Source organism: Brachycentrus maculatus, unplaced genomic scaffold, assembly GCF_059751285.1.
Source record: "Brachycentrus maculatus isolate JH-2025_06_01 unplaced genomic scaffold, ASM5975128v1 h1tg001217l, whole genome shotgun sequence".
Taxonomy (NCBI): Eukaryota; Metazoa; Arthropoda; class Insecta; order Trichoptera; family Brachycentridae; genus Brachycentrus; species Brachycentrus maculatus.
In genome coordinates this window covers 1-22,745 of record NW_028281901.1, presented here as the reverse complement: position 1 = coordinate 22,745, position 22,745 = coordinate 1, and the positions used below count along the sequence as shown (strand labels likewise).

The 22,745-nt window shown below is 28.7% G+C and overlaps 1 protein-coding gene across 1 annotated transcript in view; it reads right to left on the bottom strand.

Moving 5' to 3' along the window:
* The window catches only part of LOC148299274 (uncharacterized), a 28,044-nt gene extending 11,112 nt beyond the window's left edge, over nt 1-16,932 (bottom strand). The window contains exons 1-2 of the mRNA XM_088276241.1: nt 14,921-16,932; nt 12,196-12,397 (exon numbers count right to left, since the gene is read on the bottom strand). Of these exons, the coding sequence (XP_088132367.1) occupies nt 12,196-12,397; nt 14,921-16,855 (2,137 nt within the window). The 5' untranslated portion in view covers nt 16,856-16,932. The remainder of the gene's footprint in view (nt 1-12,195; nt 12,398-14,920) is intronic.
* Nucleotides 16,933-22,745: the final 5,813 nt, after the last annotated feature.

Genomic DNA, 22,745 nt, shown 5'->3' with positions numbered 1-22,745 from the left:
GCGGATAAGGGTTTAATTATTTTTTTATCATTATATAAACACTGAAATTTATTTTTCTTCGTTAGTTTTAATTTGTACCAGAAGATGAAAACATCTATCGTTTTTGAAACTAGTCGTAAGTAAAAATAAAACTCATTTAAGTGGTATATTCAAGTGTTTAATTTTAATAAAATAAATTTAAAAAGATTATCAAACAGTGTTAATATTGTAAGAATACCACTTCTAGGGATTCTCGTAAAACACTCCTTACGGACGTATAAAATTAGTATTGGCGAACCAAATAATGATAAAGCAGAGTAATTGGGTATAATTAAACGCTGGAAAGGTACCAACCCGCAGTTACGTTAAGCGGAATTAACGTACAGAAGAGCTTCCTGAATATTTATCTGTATCGTGTTAAGAAAAAATACTCTCTCTTTTTTGCGCCCTTTACTTTATTTCTTTACCCTATAAAATTATCGTTTTTTAAACTGGAAATATACTATTTTAATATTGATTTTTTAAATCAGAAAATAAAAAAATAAAAATACTTTGAAACTGAATCGAACTGTTTAGTTGTTGATAAATAATGCATAAATCAACATTACACTAGACGTGTTTCCATTCATAAACACAAAACGGTCTTATACAAGTGTATACAACATTATATATATTATATATATATATATATATATATATATATTTATATATATAAATATATATATATTTATATATATATTATATATATATATATATATATATATATATATATATATATATATATATATATATATATATATATATATATATATATGTATATATATATATATATTTATATATATATATATATATATATATATATATATATATATATATATATATATATATATATATATATATATATATGTATATATGTATATATATATATATATATATATATATATATATATATATATATATATATATATATATATATATATATATATATATATATATATATATATATATATATATATATATATATATATATATATATATATATATATATATATATATATATATATATATATATATATATATATATATATATATATATATATATATATATATATATATATATATATATATATATATATAAATATATTTTTTTTTAATATTTCTAATAAATAGATTAAAAAAAAATTGTCATAATAAAGACATATTAGATGATCAAGTAACACACATTCATTCTCCCTTACTTTACCCATTAGAAAAGAAACAATAGATGCCTTAATGTCTTGTCGATAAGAAATGACTGCCGGGAAATTTACATTTCAGAGAACTTCGGACTCCCCCCGGACAACCACAGCTTAGTGGAAGGAGCCGTCAACCAGCATTTCCTGATACCTCGTTACATAATTTAAATTCATTTACAAAAAATGCTAATCTATTTTAACTTTATATAAAATCGTGCTTTCAATACAAAAAAAACCTTTATAAAAAATATTTAAAATATCATACAATACTTAAATTCACTAAAATTAAATTAATTTCTCATAAAATTACATCAAATCATGGTTATCAACTCCTGCCTTCTTTTATATATAACATAACAATTTGTATAGCCTCTCACCAGTCTGATGATGTCGGTAACGACGAAACCCGGTCGCTGGTCAAATAAAAAAGTGGAAAAGCTAAAAATATTGGTTTTAATCTAATAATAAATTAATATATTTATATATATATATATATATATATATATATATATATATATATATATATATATATATATATATATATATATATATAAATATATATATAAATATATATATATATATATATATATATATATATATATATTTATATATATATATATATATATATATATATATATATATATATATATATATATATATATATATATATATATATATATATATATATATATATAAATATATATATATATATATATATATATATATATATATATATATATATATATATATATACATATATACATATATATATATATATATATATATATATATATATATATATATATATATATATATATATATATATATATCGATATATCTTTTCCAAGAAAACTAAATGATAATAGTGTTTTTACGCATCCCTTTAAGATCCTGGGCTCATGTTCAAGGCAGTATAATGTTGGTAGTAAATAATAAATATATGAAGGTGTATAATAGTTACCATAGAAATCCTTAATAGGGGCAACTTGTTTATGTTTAGTTTATGGTGTCTGTAAGAGGAAGGCAATAAACCGCCTTTAGACAGGAAACTACGGGATAATGGTGGGAACCTCTTAGTTACTCTAGATACTTAGAGAAAATTTATTTCAAGACAACAAATAACATATAATAATACAGACATCAAATGATCTTAATTTATTTTTTTTTTAAAACACTCTTGATTTTATTTAGTGGTGATTTTTGTTGTAAAAAAATACTTATGAATTATGCATCGTTCTTCCCTTTTTTTATAAAACAAGATGGAACTTTGAGCATCCTAGGTTTTATTACTTATTTTATCGAAAAAGGGAAGAACGATACACGTATCATATCAAGTTGAGACACTTTTAAAATTGACATCTCATCTGTAGGGTAAATAATCCAGTTTCTAATATAATAAATAATATAAACTTATTAATTTTATGAGATTTTTGTACATTAATGGGTTTCTTACTATTACTAAGTATTGTCTTTTAACATGCCAATATAGTAAAAAATTCATGATTGCAGTTTGTACATTTAAAATAATTATCTGTTTATTCGTTGACAGAGAGATTTACAATTTGAACAAAAAAAACATTTTAAAACTAAGAAATACATTTTAAAAAAGCTGTTCAAATATTATGAAAATATAAATTATGACTTCCAAATAATTATGATTTATATTAATTGATACGTTGTCGTTTTGAGGAAATATCTATACATTCTATATTTAAGTTTTACTTGTTAATACCAATATTTCATGAAATCTATTGTGACACGTATTTCGATGCATTTTGCGTCATTTTTTAACAGCGTACGGTGCATCGAAACACATATCACGATAGATTTTAAGAAAATGTGGTATTTACTTTAATAAAATAAAATTAAAATACTTATTCGCTCTATATATAAAAATTAAACTCTCGAAATATATTAAAAATAAATATCAAGCCACTTATTGAACTTTTTACTGTGCAACCGATCTTTTTAGGTAAAACCTGAAGGTTTTTTTCTCCATTTGAAAAATATTTAGTATTTAAAAAAAAAAATAGAACAACACCTTTTCCTTAAAATCCAAAAACAATATTTTCTGCCCTGTAGCGGGTAAATATTACATTTAAAATATGCCGCTTTTGCTGGGATATAGTATATTTTCTGGGCATTCCGAAAATATGCACAACTGAAAATTTACGATTTTTGATATTTGACGTTGTTGAAAGGAGTGAGCGATGTATCATTTTATTGGAATAGCTTGGTGTGGCATTTTGTTGTACTATAATCATTTTATAACATGACATTATAAATCCAACTTATCGTAAAAGAAATGTAATGCCTTAAAGAAGACAAAATTACATCTAATAATGGAGTAATGTAATTTTCCAGCACATCGCAACGCTGGACACTGAAGCGAGGGCTTTCTCCTGGAAAAAAATGTATATAGCCCAGCAAATTAGATTGTGTGCCATTTTGTCGCGTATATTTACGTGTTAGACAGATAGAAACCGGAGTGAGCACCTTGTGGGATGAAATCGAATTACAATGTCATTATCCTTACCCATCTGTGCTCACAGCTCATACTACCGACAGATTTTTTCAGGTTCTTTGATATACGGAATACCTCCGACATATAATTGTTTACTGTTTACGTGTGAAGTTATTTTTCTTAATTGTGTTATGATGTATTATTTCCTTTCAGCCAGAAGTAATGATAGAAGTGAAGTATTAGGTTTTATATTAAATGTGATGTATTTTAATAGCTATTTCTCAGATTACTTCGTAAAATGAATAGTATTTAATTAAACTTAAATTTATTTGCCTCAAAATATATACGAACATAGAAAAGGAACCAAAAAAGTTATTACGAAGAAAAATTATGCCTATAAAGGGTATTCTGTAGAGTTTGTAGTTATTTTTTTAAAACGAAACAAAAAACAATTGTTAAAGCCCATATTTTGTGTTAGTTCTAAACATGACTAGTTTTTAGAACTATAAATGTTGCTAAAGATGTGAAAATTTAAGCTATGTTTCAATTTGTATATTCACCTGTTGATGACAACATCTGTAGTTCTCAAAACTAGTTCCGTTTATTTTTATTATTTATTTATTTATTTTTATTATTTGTTTAATAATAAGCCTAAAAGTAGTCTGATACAACTGTTTCATTTTTAAATTAAAATAATCATGTTGTTCTACAACGTTTATGCATAATCAATAAATAATATAAACAAAAAACAGTAAGAAACCCAACCCTCTAAAGTCTTTTATTTTCGACTTATATATACTACGATTTAAAAAAAAATTGCGCATTTGCATTTTTAGCTAGTAGAACAATATCTTTTCACCTACAACAGTGCGCTTACTCCTTTCAAGAACGTCATAAATCAAAAATCGTCAGTTTTCAGTTATGCATGTTTTTGGAATGCCCAGAAAATGTACTATATCCCAGCAAAAGAGGCATATTTTTAACTAAATATAAAAATGTTGTTTTTGCATTTTGAAGAAATGGTATGGTTTAATTATTTCTTTAGATATACTAAATATTTTCAAATGGAGAAAAAAAACTTCAGGTTTTACCTAAAAAGATCTGTTGCACAGTAAAAAGTCCAAAAAGTGGCTTGATATGTATTTTTAATACATTGTGTTATATTTTTAAACTTTAAAAACGTTCTCCTGAAAAATCAAGTTTTTTGATTTATGACGTTCTTGAAAGGAGTGAGCGAGTGGTCACCAACACGAATTCTGAATACGTAGAATATATGTAATTTGTCTCCTATTTCATTTACTAGAAAAACAAATTATCAACCCCTTCTCAATTACAAAATCGTAAGGGTAAAAAAACCTCTCTTACTTATTGAATTGGCATATATTTCGTGAAATTCCACTATTTTTCTTTAATAATTTACTCATATATTATACCAATAAAACCACGATTAATGATTTTATTGAATTAACTTATTTTTTGAGAGCTTATCTTTGCTTGTCTTACGATGGTATTATCAAACTGTATTGAAAAAATCTGATAATCATATCTAACCTTCCTCACCGAAGAATTTGAACATAATGTATGCTCACAATGAACCGTATTCATAGAAGTATTGTATGTTATAATAATATTATATACAGAGTTTGCGACAGTCAATAGCATGTTCACAAATCGACTGCACAAATAGTAGCGCAATCGTACCGGACATGCCCAGTAGAAGAGATGAGCGGAGGATAGAGCCGGGTGGAGCACCGGACTGACCAAGAAGCAAACGAATCATCATTTTGTGGTTTACTTCATTCTGATAGTAACCCACGAAGAATAAGAATGACCTTACAATTATTATTAAACTATTATTTTTGTTTAAAAAGTCTAAAATGTGTACATAAATATTATATTGTATCCCATTATTAAAAAAAAACAAATATTTTTACTTATATTGTTTTAAGATAAAAACAGTATTTTGGAAGTCATCTAGCGGTGAACATTTTAACTACTGTTCCAAGTTTCCTTAAAATATTTTTAGCATTGCAGCGAAACTTTCCACATCTTTAGCGAAGACGCAAACCAAAGAAATAAACCTCGGTAAATGTTTGAACGCAATTTAAAAGATGGCACTGTTCACTAGTTTTCTCATTATGGTTGGTTTCTCAGGTAAAGGTAAAAAAAATCATATTAATAATTATTTTATTGGCCACGTGTTGCTGTGGCTCAGAATGGTTTAATGGGAAGGAATGAAAATAGCTATCACCCTTTTATAAAGAGTTCAATTTCACAATGTTTGCGAAGCGACAAAAACATTAAAAAATGAAACAACAATGCAATCGAAAACACTGAAAATGTTAAGCAACTGTCAAGAAACACGCTGCCCCCATGAGCAATGCTTACAACGTTTGTTGTTATTACATTCAACAGATAGTGCTACCATTGTGGTATTTATTTTAGAACAGTTTATTTTTACCTGTCAGGTACCTATAAACACCAAGTGCATTTTGAATAAAGTGATCATACGTCCCGTTTTGAACGTGACCGTCCCGTTTTTAGATAGCCTTTTCCAATAAAAAACAACATTTATTATTTTCACATTTATAGCATGAATTCATCTTTCTTTATCAACATTCATTTTATTTTAATTAATACATAAAAACAATGAAAAAATACGTTTTTTCTTGAATATACACACTATTACGTAAAAATTTGTACATGTCCCGTTATGAGGATAAAAATAAATGGTCAGTTTAATTATGAATGAAACATTTTTTTAAAATATGGAATGGCGTTGCACATGTAATACAATGCATTTGCCAATGTCAAGTTAATTGAATTCTTAATTATAAAATATGATAGACTAAAAATTATAAAGATAAACTATAAATTTATTTTATTTAATTTCAGAAAAACAACTAACAGTCTGTGCAAATTTGGGTTCCTGCTCGCCAGGATGAGATGGATATCTGTAAGGAGGGGAATAAGCGGGGCCAGAGATTTAAAGAAATTTGGCATTTGGTAATTTATTGGGCAACTAAAGAATATATGGTTAAGGTCTTCCTCTTCGCAACGACACTCGCAAATGGGGGAGTCAAAGACACCAATCCTCGCAAGGTGCTCTCTCGTACAGCAATGACCCATCCTCATTCGACAAATGGTGGATGTATCTTTCTTGTTCATCGAAATTATCCTAAACCAAAGACGGGACGGGACAGTAGGCTGAATGAGAGAGTAATGTTTTCCCTTTGAAACTTTGGAGGAGTTCCATTTGAGGGACCAGCTGGAAGACATATCAATATTTGGAATTGTCAAAAGGTCATCAGATGGGTAGTAAGAGAAATTCGTACTTCCATTTAAAACGGCTTCCTTAGCTAGAGAGTCGGCTTTTTCATTTCCCGGAATGCCATGGTGGCTTGGAATCCAAGCGAGAGAAATCTGAACGTTTTTTCTTTGAGTAAATATAATTTCTCACGGATTTGGAATATTAAATGAGATTGGGCTTGTTTGAAGGGATTGCTGATAATTTTTTGAAGAGAGCTTAGAGAGTCGGATAAAATGAGGCACCTTTCAAACTTTTTGGTCATAATGTAGGAAAGGGTTTCTCTTAAAGCCAAGCATTCCGCAGTAAAAACTGACGAAGGTTGAGGTAGGTTGAATTGGGCACAGTAACCATCATCGTGACTGTAAAAAGAAGCTCCTGAATAGCCAGATATTTCCAATTTGGATCCGTCTGTGAAGAATAAAGACCAGTCTTTCCATTTTGATTAAATTATAGAGTTGAAAAGGGAAATCGGACTAGGGGATTTAGTCCCAACTCCGATGTGGGTTATAATATTTGGGGAAAAAATATGATGAGAGTAAGGGAAGTTATAAAGGGAGGGGGTGGGAGATCGGAATATTTCTGGGATAAATTTTGACAGTTTTTCAACACTTTTTCCGAGTGCTGGATAAGGCCTATTATGTAACACACGGTTAGATATTACAGAGTTTAGTAATTTCTTAGATGCCAAAAGAGATGGGTGATTTTCAAAAGCTAAACATTTTATCATGTATCTGTCAGATAGATATTGTCTTCTAATGTCTAGAGGAGCATCCATTGCTTCTAATTGGAGAGCATTTTTGGGGGAAGACTTCATCGCACCCAGGATGATTCTTAAGCATTTGTATTGAATAACAGACAGTTTATTCAATAAGTATATTAGGAGGGGGTCAATTATGATACTGCCATAGTCTAATTGGCTTCTAACAAAAGCGTTGTAAAATAGTTTTAGAGTAAGAGGATGTCTATGTTATTCCTCTTAGGAAAATAATAATAATAATAATAAAACCCTTATCCGCACTCCAATGGTGCATAGGGCACTGCTTCATATGAACACAGTGTTATCTTGATCGTAAACACACGAAGGAAAGGTGATCAGCCCTCCGCATTAGGTACCAGTCCAGGGTAATATTGAATAAATATTACAGTGAAAAAATCACTTATATTTATTTGACCCCCCTGGGAATCGAATCCGGGGCCTCCAGAACGGTAGCCGAGCGTGCTGACCATTACACTACAGAGGCGGACAAGTTTTGTCAAGGACAACAAACAAAAAGTTTTTGGGGAAAATCACAGTCGGTGTCATCTACAAATCCAGTTTGCTCAGAGATTTGGTCGTTCTGTACTCCAAGCAAGCAATATTTTATTCAGAACTCGTGATGTTTTCGTTCTTATATTAACGAGTTTTAACGAGTTATAAAAGCCACAGTACCTACTCCAATATTCAAAAATTGTATTTGTTTTCACGGCCCGTAAAGTAATTAAATAAATAATTCATACCAGTCTTAACGAAGGCAAAACAACGAATTCCAAATTTATTTAAGTGGTTTATAACAACCGCCGCCTCCGTAGTGTAATGGTCAGCACGCTCAGCTACCGTTCTGGAGGTCACGGGTTCGATTCCCAAGGGGGGTAAAATAAATATGAGTGATTTTTTCACTGTAATATTTATTAAATATTACCATGGACTGGTGCCTGAAGCGGAGGGCTGATCACCTTTCCTTCATGTGTAAACGATCAAGATAACACTGCGTTTATATGACACAGTGCCCTTTGCACCATTGGGGTGTGGATAAGGGTTTTATTATTATTATTATTATTATAACAAATATTCGTACACGAAGGGATAGAACACACATTTTCGTCTAACTTTGGGCATTATGGAATACTATTAATGATGAAATTGTAAAAGAAAAAAACTTGTTTTTCTACTTGACTTTATTTTTACTATGACGACTAGTTTCAGCAGCTATGCTGAAAACTATTTATCAGTTTATATTTAGACCTGAAGATGGAAGCATAGCTTCCAAAACTAGTCGTCATAGTAAAATAAACTCAAGTGATAAAACGACATGTCTTTCTCTTTTACATTTTCACCATGTCTTACCGCAAAGTGAATGCCGAAACAATAAATAAACTATGAAATGACATTTTAAAATTATATATCACAATTTAAAGTAACATGGACTGTATATTATTCAGAAATAAAAATCTCTTTACATGAGCGGTTGAATTAACAAAACAATTATAGAGATGTCACTCGTTTTTCATCCTTTGCATTAAAATAAACTTACAGCAGTCAGTTATGTAATATTTTTTAAAACCATTAATTAAAAAAACTAATTTCGTTTTTATATCCAATATTTGAAACTAATTCAGAAGAAAAATGTACCTCTGATTTGATTCCTAAAACCACGTACATTGGTTTATCTAATATACGTTGAGTCAGGGTTGGATCTCGTATGGCAGATAATATGGGATATATTCTCAATTGCTTTATTATACAAAGCAGTTAATTATATTATGCTGAGGTTTTCTCATTAGAAACTGTTGAGCGTGTTTACAGAACGCGTTGATGTATTGTATGATAATAATAAGGATGTAAATTAACCAAAGGCTTTTGGTAACGTTGTTTCGACCAATTTGATATTTGCCTAACTCCACAATAGAGGGTGGAGTCTGAATTACACAGCTAGGCGGTGAGCTATCACGCCCCTCTCAACACAGGAAGTATATATATACTGTAATGGATCATTTTCAGAAGGGAAGAATATCTATTTAACATACTCAACCCATAAAGGATTGTATTAGAATCGTTTTGTGTTTATAACAGCCGATATAATCAATATCATCATTTTCTTTTGAAAAATTCCCCTTCGTAAAAACGTTGTTTTCATAAGTTGGTAATAAATGACGTCACATAGACGTTGGACTTATTTTAATATTGATGCGATTGCTAGATTATTGGCGGCTCTATTTGTTGATGTCTATGGTCCACCCACCCACCCCCCCGTTAATATTATAACACATATGGTAAGTAATGGTAGACAAACAATCCACACTATAGCTCTTTTAAGCAGAGACTATTATAGCTCTTTTAAGCAGAGACATTTCGGGATACGCTGCATTACACACCCGATCACGTAAAATGATGACGTATAGCGGTATCCGTTTTTCGTTTATTCGAATATCTAAAGTTTAAACCTTTATATTATATATCCCTTAATTCTCCACAGATTTCATTAAAAATTTTACCCATAGTCTTGTGATTTTTCATATTAATTTATTAGCCAATAATAGCACATCATAAAATTGATCTATTGAATTTAATCATTAATCAATACGACATACATTGAACGAAAATCAAATCGCTCAAATTTGGGTAAGTGGTTGTAACCAGAATGGTAATCGGAGCTAGAAATTATGATACAAAACTAATCAAAATGGTAACGTAAATTTGTCAAAATTTGACACTGAGAGATGTAACTATGCAATTATAATGATTCGTGCTGAAATCAGAAAAAAATCTAAATCCGTTTTAATTTCAACTCAAAGTCAAGTAGACAGCTCATCCCTGTGATTTAAATTTATTAATATTATGTGTGAAATACGAAATACAGAGGGTATTAATTGTAAGAATAACAGAACGAGTGATGTAATACTAAAACATTTTGTAGACTGAAAGATTTTGTAGTATACGACTGAACGCTCGCCATATCGAAATAAGAATTTGAAGACTTTTACCGTTAGGTAGCGCTAGTTTTTTACGAGTCGATTCAAAAATTAATGTCAATATTTTCTTTGAGTAAAAAATGGTATAATCTATTATTTCATTATAATCATTATTTCTTTTCAGTGCGTAAATAATAAAGAAGCTTTATTTTTACAAGTATCATGGTTTTGAAAATACAAAAATTTCTGGTATAATTAAGGAAGTAAAAACAATTTTCTTGTATTTACGAGCAGAACATTTTGAGGTTAGTTTATTCAGGGGATGTTTTTTTAAGGAGCTTTGGTAATCCACTTAAAGGCTTTTTTCGAGATTAATATTCTAAGATGCTTTCATTTCGACAGAATAAATACATTATTGAATGGGCGTTTTACTTAATAATTTTGAAGATGAAATATTAATCATTGAAATAATACAACTCTGAAACAAATCGGATATCTACCTTATTATTATTATCCCACCCAACTCATATATCCAATATGTATATATATATATATATATATATATATATATATATATATATATATATATATATATATATATATATATATATATATATATATATATATATATATATATATATATATATATATATATATATATATATATATTTATGTATATATATATATATATATATATATATATATATATATATATATATATATATATATATATATATATATATATATATATATATATATATATATATATATATATATATATATATATATATATATATATATATATATATATATATATATATATATATATATATATATATATATATATATATATATATATATATATATATATATTTATAATATATATATATATATATATATATATATATATATATATATATATATATATATATATATATATATATATATATATATATATATATAAATATATATATATATATATATATATATATATATATATATATATATATATATATATATATATATATATATATATATATATATATATATATATATATATATATATATATATATATATATATATATATATATATATATATATATATATATATATATATATATATATATATATATATATTTATATATATATACATATATATTGCATATATGAGTTGGGTGGGATACTTTTAATAAGGTAGATATCCGATTTGTTTCAGAGTTGTTGTAAAAATTTAAAAAAAGTTGTTTTCAACCTATGGGGATGTATTTATTCATCACTAAAGAAGACAACATTTTTTGATCTAGAAACCGTTTAATGTTACAAAAAATAAAAGTGGTGAAAAATCAATTCTGCATTAAATAAATATATTTTCTGGCAGAACCAGTGCACTGAGCTGTCGACTATGGAGCTGCTTTTACGATAAACTTTGAAATGTCTACATCAAATTTCATACAGAGATATCGGCGATACTTAAGATTACCCCAATCTCTACGAAATTAATTGTTGTTTGCTAGTTAACGTTCACTTATCCACTTACCCTTGATGAAGTCTACCGCCATCTCCAGGCCGTATGTGTCCTTATCGCAGTCGTCCAGGATATGGGCTCCGAGGGTGACGTTAGGCATGAACAAAGGGTTAGAGTTCAGGCGGTCCAGGGTGTAAAGCATGGCTTCGAGGGCCTGAATCCCCCCTTGGGGCATTATCGGACCACACGTCACGCGATCTTCCCTCGAATGGACCTAAACAAACATATTCAATGTTACTATGCTATCGGCAGTTTCCATTGAATATTTTGTTTTAAATTAGATTACATCAAGCTTCTCTTTTTTATAGGGTTTTCGTGACGTAAATTTCACAAAATATACTGTTTGTATTTTTTTTATTCTAACTCTGGTAAAAAAAATAGATTACAACATTTTGAGTGTGTCCAAATACTTGTTAACAAATCTGGGTTATCTCCAATTAGGAGTTATTTTTAAATAATTTTGTGATTGACATTTCAACAAGGATGAAGAAGAATATGAAAGTCTAGGCATTTACGGGGCTTATGACCGTCATAGAAATCAAGTAATACAATCGGAATTTCCAAGAATTTGAGTAGTGTGGTTGTCAATCATGGGTAGAATCAGTGAATGTTTCTATCATGGTCGTTAGCCCGTAAATGTTTAGATTTCCATATTCTTCCTCATCTTTGTTGAGACGTCAAAAAAATAATCTAAAAAACCTGTTACCAGTTCATTAAATAATTTGAACTTTAAAGCAGTATTATCAAAAAAATGGCTGTATGTTATATGAATGAGGTAAACACAAGGAATGAAATATTGTGTTCAAAGTATTTCGAAATATGCATTTTATACATTTTTAAGTAAATCACACTCTTAAAAAATATATAAATTAAATATATTGCACATGGAGCTGTTGTTAATAAATAAATTTGATAAATTACATATAGAAATATGCAAATTTATTCGCATACCAATATACATAAATAAATATTTTTAATGATATTCTAAATCATTGCAAATAATAAAGGCCTTTTATTTCAGGAAAGTTCTTAAAAGCTCCTTGAGCTGAATTTAAAAAGGTTCAGAAAGTATTTTGAATATTCATAAAGAATAAGAAAAACCTCTATTTTGAAGAATAATTTTCTGGGCTAATTTTGCTCAATGATAAAAAGTAAACCTTCCAAATGGCGATGGAAAATTAATTATACATTCTCTAATTACCACGAGAATGATTTATTTTCAACATTTCAGTATCTTGATGAATTATTTTTTGCTTTTTATTAATACCATACCATACACATTTTCAACTCAAATGACATAGCGGATACATGTACCGTTTCTTACGCTAAGTAATTTGAATCGATTTCGTGTTGATTTTACCATAAAAAAACGATAAATAATACATCATCATTTAATGAAGAAATATGTGTAATAAAGATTTTATGAAATAAGTTACTTATTTTTATAAATACTTAAAAAAAATTAAACGAGTAGTACTCGAATCGACGTGATTATCAAATGATCATGATGACACGATATTTGATCATAATGAAACATAAGTATCTGTCGTTTTGGCACGCGTTATCGATACGTTTGTAGGGATGATTATTATAGTATGAATATGAACTTTGCAATTTTGAAATCCATTAAATGCATACATGTACAAAAAAAATAATACTTCTCAAACCTAACATTAAGAAAAAGGTGAATTATTTTAACTTATAAACTATGTATGCTTAGTATGTTTATGTAGGTACACATAACTTTTTGGCCACTTTACAGACCTGAAAATACATCATTTTGTCAGCCATATTTCTTTTACACCTTCCCGTCTCTAGCTCACTTTAAGAAAATAAACATTCTCAAAGTGAAAATGGTTGTTGGGTTGTTTTATATTTCAATGTTGAGTTTAAGGATTTAAACATTGTGAAATAAAAATGTTCGAAGAGTAAAAAACGACACCATTAAAATTTTTCTTAACGGGATAGTGTTCTCTTAGCAACCATTAAAATAAATGAGATTCCTGCCTTCTTAAAATAAATTTAAAATAAATTTAAGTGTATAAGACGTTAATCACTTTGAATTATGTTTAAGAATCGAAACGCTACTGATTTATTGTACGAAAGTTGTAATTCACATTGTGTTTATTGAATTTCACATGTATTTCCAAAACATTACTTTGGTGTTTGCCAACTGTACCAACTTTAAGAGCTTATATGAAACAAGAAAAAAAATAAAAGTTTTTAGTGAAAATAAATAAATTTGAGGTTTATTTTCTTTTCCACATTTTTTTAAAGTTGCGAGAACAAAGATAGTTTTCCTTTCCATGAAATTTATTTATTTATATTTATGTTCTATTAATATACATAATTAGTGTTTTTATCATTTGATTTTATATTGTATCATTTGTAATATACATAAAAATATTTTTTTAAATATAAATGAACTTCTCGTCACGGGTTTTGCTTATTGAGGCGTTCATTAAAAAATATTGATAGTATGTAAAATATAATAAATAAATAAACAAAAGTGTTTTCGTATGAAAGCTCCACATTAGGTGTGCCCTTAGATCCAAAATACATAATTTCATGTAAAAAGAAAATTAAAATATTATAAATCTGCACATTTCATTAAAGTTAAACATGATTTTTTCGAAATACTCAATTTCGTATTGTGTTTTTGAACACACCTCTATAACTGCGAACATATTCAACATGTAAATCGTAAATCTAAAAATATCACATCTGAATTACTTACCATCATAAGCCCACCAAGGATGATATCTCCTTCAACAACAGATGCTAATTTGACAGGCCAATTAGCATCACTGTCTGACGAGTTGGAGTTATTCGTTGTCCCAGAGCTATTGGATTGCATGCTTACATTCACTTTTGCGTCCGACCATCGATCCTCACTTTTAATTAAACTGCTGGATTCCTCGTTTTGTTTAGGGAACGAATAATTTACACTGGGAACTGTTGTTAACCCGTAATTAGAAACTAAAGTGTATAGCGCACTTGATGTGTAAACGTCTAATGTCACGTTTTCTTCAACTTCACTTAAACTTCTTAACGTAGTAGATTGGTTAAGGAATACTCCTACGTTGCTAGTGCTCCGTAATAGAGGTGCCTCGGGTTGAATTAATGTTGTATAAATAGTAGTTGAAGGATTTATTTCAGATTGTATAGTGGTATTGTTGGATAAAAAACTTTCATTGTTACGACTGACGTAAGTGTTATTGTCCGAAACTGGCAATGTATCTACATTATACGGCTCGGTTGAATACTTGTACGGATTGATTCCTACTGACGGAAATTTTTTTTTTCCTTCGGGAACTTTTGTAGAGGGAGGAGTTAAAATTATCGATTGATTTATTAAAGTCGTAAGTGTAAAGTTTGAGTTCATAGAAGGATTATTCGTCAAAATGCTTCCATTAAATTTTAATGTCTCGTTTAAAATAGTTGAAGAATTGACAAAAACGTTTATTATTTGAGAACTGTTTGAATTCACGCATGTATTGTTTACGACACTTTGATTTTTATGGCATTCGGAAGGGTTTTCTGTATCATTATAAAAAAGGTTTTCAACTTTCAGAGCTTGCTTTGGCGTAACATCGTCGGCGGAATATGATTCTAGCTGATTATACAAAACGGTTTCCGTTACAAGATCACTAGCTTTTGAAGAAGTCATATTTTCGGTAGACTTAATTACGCTACTTCTTGTGAAAAACTCTCCGATGAGATCCTTACCGTACTTATCGACCGTCGCCTCTTGAAAGTGTTGGGAAGTTTTCAGATGGTTGACATTAGGGTTAGAAACTATGCTCGACGCGTCCTTTAGTCGAGGCATTCGGTTTGTTGTTGGAGACATTTCACTGGTGATTTGTGTCGAGCTTTTCTGCGTTCGTGAAAGATCGGGATTGGCTGCTGCTTTATGTCCGGGAAAATCTTGAGCTTGTTCACTAAAAAAGGCTGTATACTCCTTTTTCTTTTCAATTTCTTTGTTTTTTATCTTTTTCAGCAGTGGCGTTAAATCTAACGGGCCGAGAAGGGTACTAATTCCTTTATCTGATTTAATTCTACTAGTTTGCGCTCCGTAACTGAGATCATAGCTAAACTTTCCTTCATCGTCTTTCAAGAAAGATTTATCCGGTGATTTAAAATTTCCTCTTTTAACTTTGGGATAATCTTCTTTAGAAAACGTTTTATTCCCAAATCCTTTATCAAGGTCCACAGATTGTTGAAAATGTACAATCGAAACATTTTTCGATTTATTATCGAGCGTTGGAAAGGAATTAGTCAACGCAAATATTTGAGTTTCACCGCTTTCTGTTATGTTGAAAGGAGAATTCATTTTGGTTGTGATTTCAGCATTCGATATACTAAATGTTTTGTTGTTTTCGGTTTCAGGAATAATATTTGAGGAATTAATTTTCAAAGTAATTGATTCGTTTGTCTTTCGGCGGATCGAATCATTCATTTTTCTTTCGATTGAAAGCAACGAAGAGGTTATGATAATACATTTCCAATCTGTACAGTTATGCCTTATTGAAGTGCTGTAAGGATTGATTGAAATTGAATGAGACTTCCCCTCATTGGTGAAGTTGTTCAATTTATCCTGTAGATGTTTTGTGTTCACTGGAAGGGACTTAGTACCATTTTTTGCTGAATCATTTACGTTTTCGTTTGCCATTATTTCAATAAAGTTTAATAAATTAAGACTAGTAACATTAATTTTAGAGACATCTTTTGAAAATGAAGATTGATTTTTTAATGTATTCGACAGTTGGTTGTTAAATAAAGGGTTTTTAGATTTATTTTCCTTTTTAAGTAAGTACGAATGCACATGTGTTGAAAAATTATTTTTTATAAAACTCGAATCACTAAAACTGTTACTATTACTGTAAACGTATTTCCACGGTTGATATAGTTTCGATTCATCAATTTTGGTGATATTATCAAACACGAATAAGTTTTTATTTTGGAGTGTAATATTTTGAAGCACCTTCGTAGAATTTAGGCCTAAAATTAATCCCTTCGTCTGGTGATTATGTAATAAAACACAAAAAATTGCACAGAAAAAAGAAGATGATAAACGAGATTTAATTAAATTAAAATTTCGCATAAAAGTTCTGGGCGGGCGTTTGAGAGGGAAGAATTCTGAGCTTAATATCATTTTACGACCTTATGATGTATGGAAAGATAAATTAATTAGCGTTTTCATCATTAAAACTTTAATCACGTATCGAAAAAGAGACGCACTTTGAATTTTAAACATGTATACTCCTTTCATTTTTATTGTGTTTTATTTCTTGTGTAGGCCCATCCGTCTTTCTGAAAGAAAAAGAAAAAATTGTTACAATATTTGTACAAAATATATTATTTTAAATTTAAAAAAAATAACAAACTCAATTATTTTCGAAATCTGCCAACATATGAACAGAAAAAATAAATATTGTCATTAATATATTTCTTCAAAGTACCCATTACACACACTTACATCTGTAATTTAAAAAAATATTAAACATCGCAAACAATTTTTTTGTTACTGACATTCTCCATTTATGTAGAAAAATATTTAAAAAATAACGGTCAATTAAAAAACACATTTGAAAAATATGTAGTAAAAAACGAGAATCACTTTGACAATTCTTAAAACTATATTTACAGACTATAAGATGGATTTTTTTCTTCAAAAAATGCCTCCATAATTAAGTCTCATTTTAAAGTATACTCGAAATTAAGATAAAAATATCCAGTGTTTGATTTAACTACAGAGCACGACCCGCTAAACCTACTCGGACCAAATTATCTCCGAAATGAATTGAAGCGGGTACGCCGAGCTGAAGAGACGAGCAAAATAAAGAAATTGGTGTAGACTGACCATGAAAGATGTAAACTAATCATCATAAATATTGAATTCCATGAAGAATGAACGTTTGATTTAAAAATTTTGGCAGTCTTAAAAATAGTCATACCTAAACCTATGTCTATCTGGCAACATGGTAGTGATGGGAGTCGTACAATAAAAAAAATGTAGTACACCACACAACACCAAACTTGCATTTGTAGTACACAAAAACACACTACAATTGTATAATGCTATGTTCTCTGAGGTGAACACACGGGAATGAGAACTCCAACTTGGATTTCACAAGAGCCCCATTTTATTTTAAAATTTAAAATTTTTACTGCTATGATACTTTTAAATTGAATTTTAAAAATGTGGCAAGGATATAAGCAGGCGTTTTCTTTGACATCTCAACACAGATGAAGAAGAATATCGGGTTGTGGTCCCGTGGTTAGTGTCGCGGACTCTTAAGTCAGAGTTTCTCGGTTCGACCCCTCTACCGAAAATTGATACCTATTTCTAATAATGAGTCGCTTAGGCTCACAGAAATAGTATGAAAATGAAATATTTGTTTAAATAAAAATAAAAAATATTTCTCTATTTTTAATTTATAATTAAATATGGAAATCTAGGCTAGTATAGCCATCATAGGCTGGTTTAAGTGACTTTACATAAGCACAACATAAAGTGATCACTCAAACCAGCCTATGACAGTCGTAAGCCTAAATGCCTAGACTTTCATATTCTTCTTCATTCTTATTGAAATGTCAAAAAATAATATGAAAGTGGTTTTTAATACCAAATTCCCAAAACCCAAGTAGTTTTTTACATATAATATGTTTTTTCTATTGCATACATAAAAGTATTAATTTTCATATCAACAAATTTTAAATAAGTTAATAATATTTCAGATTAAAAGAAAATTGAGCTACGGGATCTAAAAAGGCTGTTAAAAAGTGGGAAATAAATACCCCTTTTACAAGGGGTTAATTTGACGAGATATTTTGACAGCCAGCCGCCAGACAAAAATAGTTGAGAATCTCTGCTATGCTACTAAGCGTCGAGTAATCAATGTTGTGTATAATGGCTATCTGTCGTTTTAGAAAGCTACTTTTTTTAATTAATTCTGCCTAATTAGGTAAGTAAGGTTTTCGGCAATCGGCTTAGAAAATGTATCTCTTATAAACGAAGGTTATTTTTTGCTCACATCTAATTTAACGAGCAAAGCAGCTCAAATAATCTCTTGAGGTTTGCAGAGACTTTTTTAGCATCTGATAAATTTATTTAATGTTTGAGATGAAAGGAAAGCTCCGATATAATGTACGATGGGGCTTATGATACAGTTGAAAAAAATATCGAGTATTTTACTGAGTGAGGATTGAGGGGAGGATTTGGAGTTCTGCCACGAACAAAAAAATAAGTATCATTTAATTTTTCTCTCAATAATATTCTAAAGATATTAATAAAAGCTATTGATAATAAAAATAAAAATAACGAGGGAATTTGTGGATGGTATGTTAATACTTTTTACAAAATATTTCCGATTTTTTTAAAGTATCTTGAAATCAGATATAGCAAATAAAAGCCTGATAGCGGAAGCTTAGCTAGCAGTGCACAATGAAGTCCTTGTATTAACCCTGATGCAAGGCAGCGGAGCATGGAGTTGGGAAAAGAATAATGAAAGTATACTTAATATGGTCAATATGCGATCAGGCAAAACGATGTATGATAGATGTTAAAATGTTGGAATAAAGAAAGAGTGTAAGGCTAACATAAGCATTATCCTTTTACAAAGGTGTGTCTAAATGGTATGGTTACGCGGAAAGAATGAGTGAGGATAGAACGGTAGACTGAGGATAACTTGGCATGATCGAGTATTTCTAATACTTGAATGTGGTCAGGTAAGGAGTCAGAATAAACGGTGGGTATGTATGACGAGATGCATGAATGGGGAAGAAAGGAAGATTGTTAGCGAAGACAGAGTGGCGTATCTATTCTCTCTGTCTACCCCTGCGGTAAGCGAGACGATAATCAGTTGTTTAGTTAAGTATTTTCTTTTTCGATCAATTAACTAATTATTTTGAATAATGTTTTAAATTAATAATAGATTTTTTATCGCATACATCAAAATTACACCAATAGTATTGTGATAACTTTTATTATTATACCAGTTGTTTTATCACTTTCTAACAATTGTAATAATCAATTAGGCCACTCTCAACTTGAAAAAAATATATCTCAATTTTGCAAATAATACTTTTTTATCGTTTGTATTTCACAATCAAATGAAAATATAAAAAAACTCTGTGTTTTTGTAAAGCTTTTATTTTCAGTGGATTATTTACGTTAAAAAATAACGTGAACGGTATTTATGGCCAAGATAAAGTAAAAACATTATCCTTGCTCTGATTTGAAAGAACAAAATTACTTTTCGTAATAAAAGTTACCAGGATATTTTTCTTTTCGGTTTTTGTTATATTTTCCTCTACTTTGTACCTATTTATTGATATTAATTTGATACTTAATCTTTTGCTAAACGACGTAAATAAATTGTAGGAAAAAAATAAATGCGATCCCCACTGTTGACAATATGTACGTATAAACGTATAACATATTTGACCCCGTTGATTTGATGGCTTTGTTATTTTTGTTTAGAAAGAAAATGAAAAGATAGAAATTTTCGAAATCTTGGAATTATAGCTCCTTGAATATCCTATAATAGTAAAAAGACCAAGAATAAATTTATTGAAACCTATGTCCGGCGTATAAAACTCCATGGCTTTGAAACTTTGCTGGACTTAAACAAACGATTAAAAAAATAGAAATGAAACATTAAGATGTATCGGAGAAGAATGGAAGGGAACAGAGGCGTGCATTTTATATATGGTATAGGCAATAAAACAGTGCATACCCTGAATCACTCCCGTTCCATATAGAAATACGACTAGTGCCTACAACCTCTAATCCTCACCCAACCCTACTGCCTACCTTGATTAAAAACTTTTTTAAAAGGATTTTTTAAAATAAAATGTACAAACCTTGTAAGAAACGACAAAAAATAAAATAATGAAAATAATAGTACATATTCTGCGTCACTACGACACTACCACCAAAATAATTGAGCAAAAAAAGAAAGTAAGAGAAGAATAAAAAGATCAAAGTGAAGTGTGGAGGAGCTTAGAGAAGGCATGAGTCCTATCGTATAAAGATTTTTAAAGCCCAGCTTTGGACAGAAAGCAATGGGAGTTAGTGCAGGGATAAATTTACCAAAAGAATAATACTAATTTACATTTAAAACTTCGTTGCACACTTAAATAAAATTTATTTTTATTCGACCAAAAAAAAAATAAAAGCTTCATAATATATCAACTCATGAAGTCTATGGAAACACGTTTATATCAAAGTAATCTATAACACTGTTAAAGTTAAGTAATATTCATGTAGGCAGTAATGTTTGCACGATTATGCTTGCAGATAAAATAGGTTTCCTGGTTACGTATTACGTTGAAGATAATAATAATGTACTTAATAACGTTGAAGGGTTAATTTTATGGCAGTAAATATTTGTTAATAAAGTAATCATGATGATTTATACAATAAAACCATCCAAATACATTATAACTCCTCTAGAAAACATTTATTATTTATTGATTTGGCATTAACTGTTCTATACCTGTTGATGAGAAATTCTGTAGTTCTCGTTCTACTAGTCGTATTTATATATTTAAAAAAAGTATAACATTAAGTTGTTTTTTTGAATTTTATTTGCAATCCCGCGCCAAGGAAAGGTATTTTATTTCTCAACTATGTATTTTGTCTTAAGATATTTTTTTTTAATACATTTATTTTATAAAAATCTGAATAATAATTATAAACAGATATAACAATTTTTTAAGTATGTATTTTATTTTAAGAAATAAAAGCGAGTGCATTATTTTTAGAAAAAAAAATTGTATATATTTGCGGGTTGTTTTACATTGAGTGTTTAAATAAATCCACAAAAAATTCATTTGCAGGATAAAACTCAAAAAAATGCATTGACCATATATTAAATCGACAATTTATATAAAACAGATCATATTTAATTACTAAATAAAGAAAATTATGAAAATCTCAAATGAAAGATCCACCCTTATGACCCTTTAGTTAATTGATACCTTTACCCACTCAAAGGAACGAATGTATTCACTTTTTTTTTCTGTGTATTGTAAAAATATTTTACAAAATATAAAAAAATGTTTTATCTTTAAAATACATCCAATATTTTTTTTTATTTGAAATAACGTGAAAAAAATATCCATAAGTATAACATTTATTTATCTCATATTTCACTTTTTGTTTTAGGTGACTACTTGTTTAATTGAAAAAAAAATCCTTTTTTGTTTTTCATTTTTGTTATAAAATATATATGCCATACGAAACTAAAAGGCTTGCACACTTAACCTCAAGGTTTGTAATGAACCCCAGTTAACCTAATTTTACAAAATTACTCATTTATGAAAATGACTCATAAACTTTATTACTTACTTCATATTATATACACTGTGTCCCACTTTCATCGGATGATTACTGAAGAGGAACACCTTATTTAAGATAAAATTCATATATTAAAAGAAAATATGATTAAGAAAGCATAAATTATTTGAAAATGTTTCAAGCTTTCTTAAAAGAGTAATTTCCAACTAAGTGCTTGATGAAATAAAAAAATATATATATTTATTTCAACGCATAT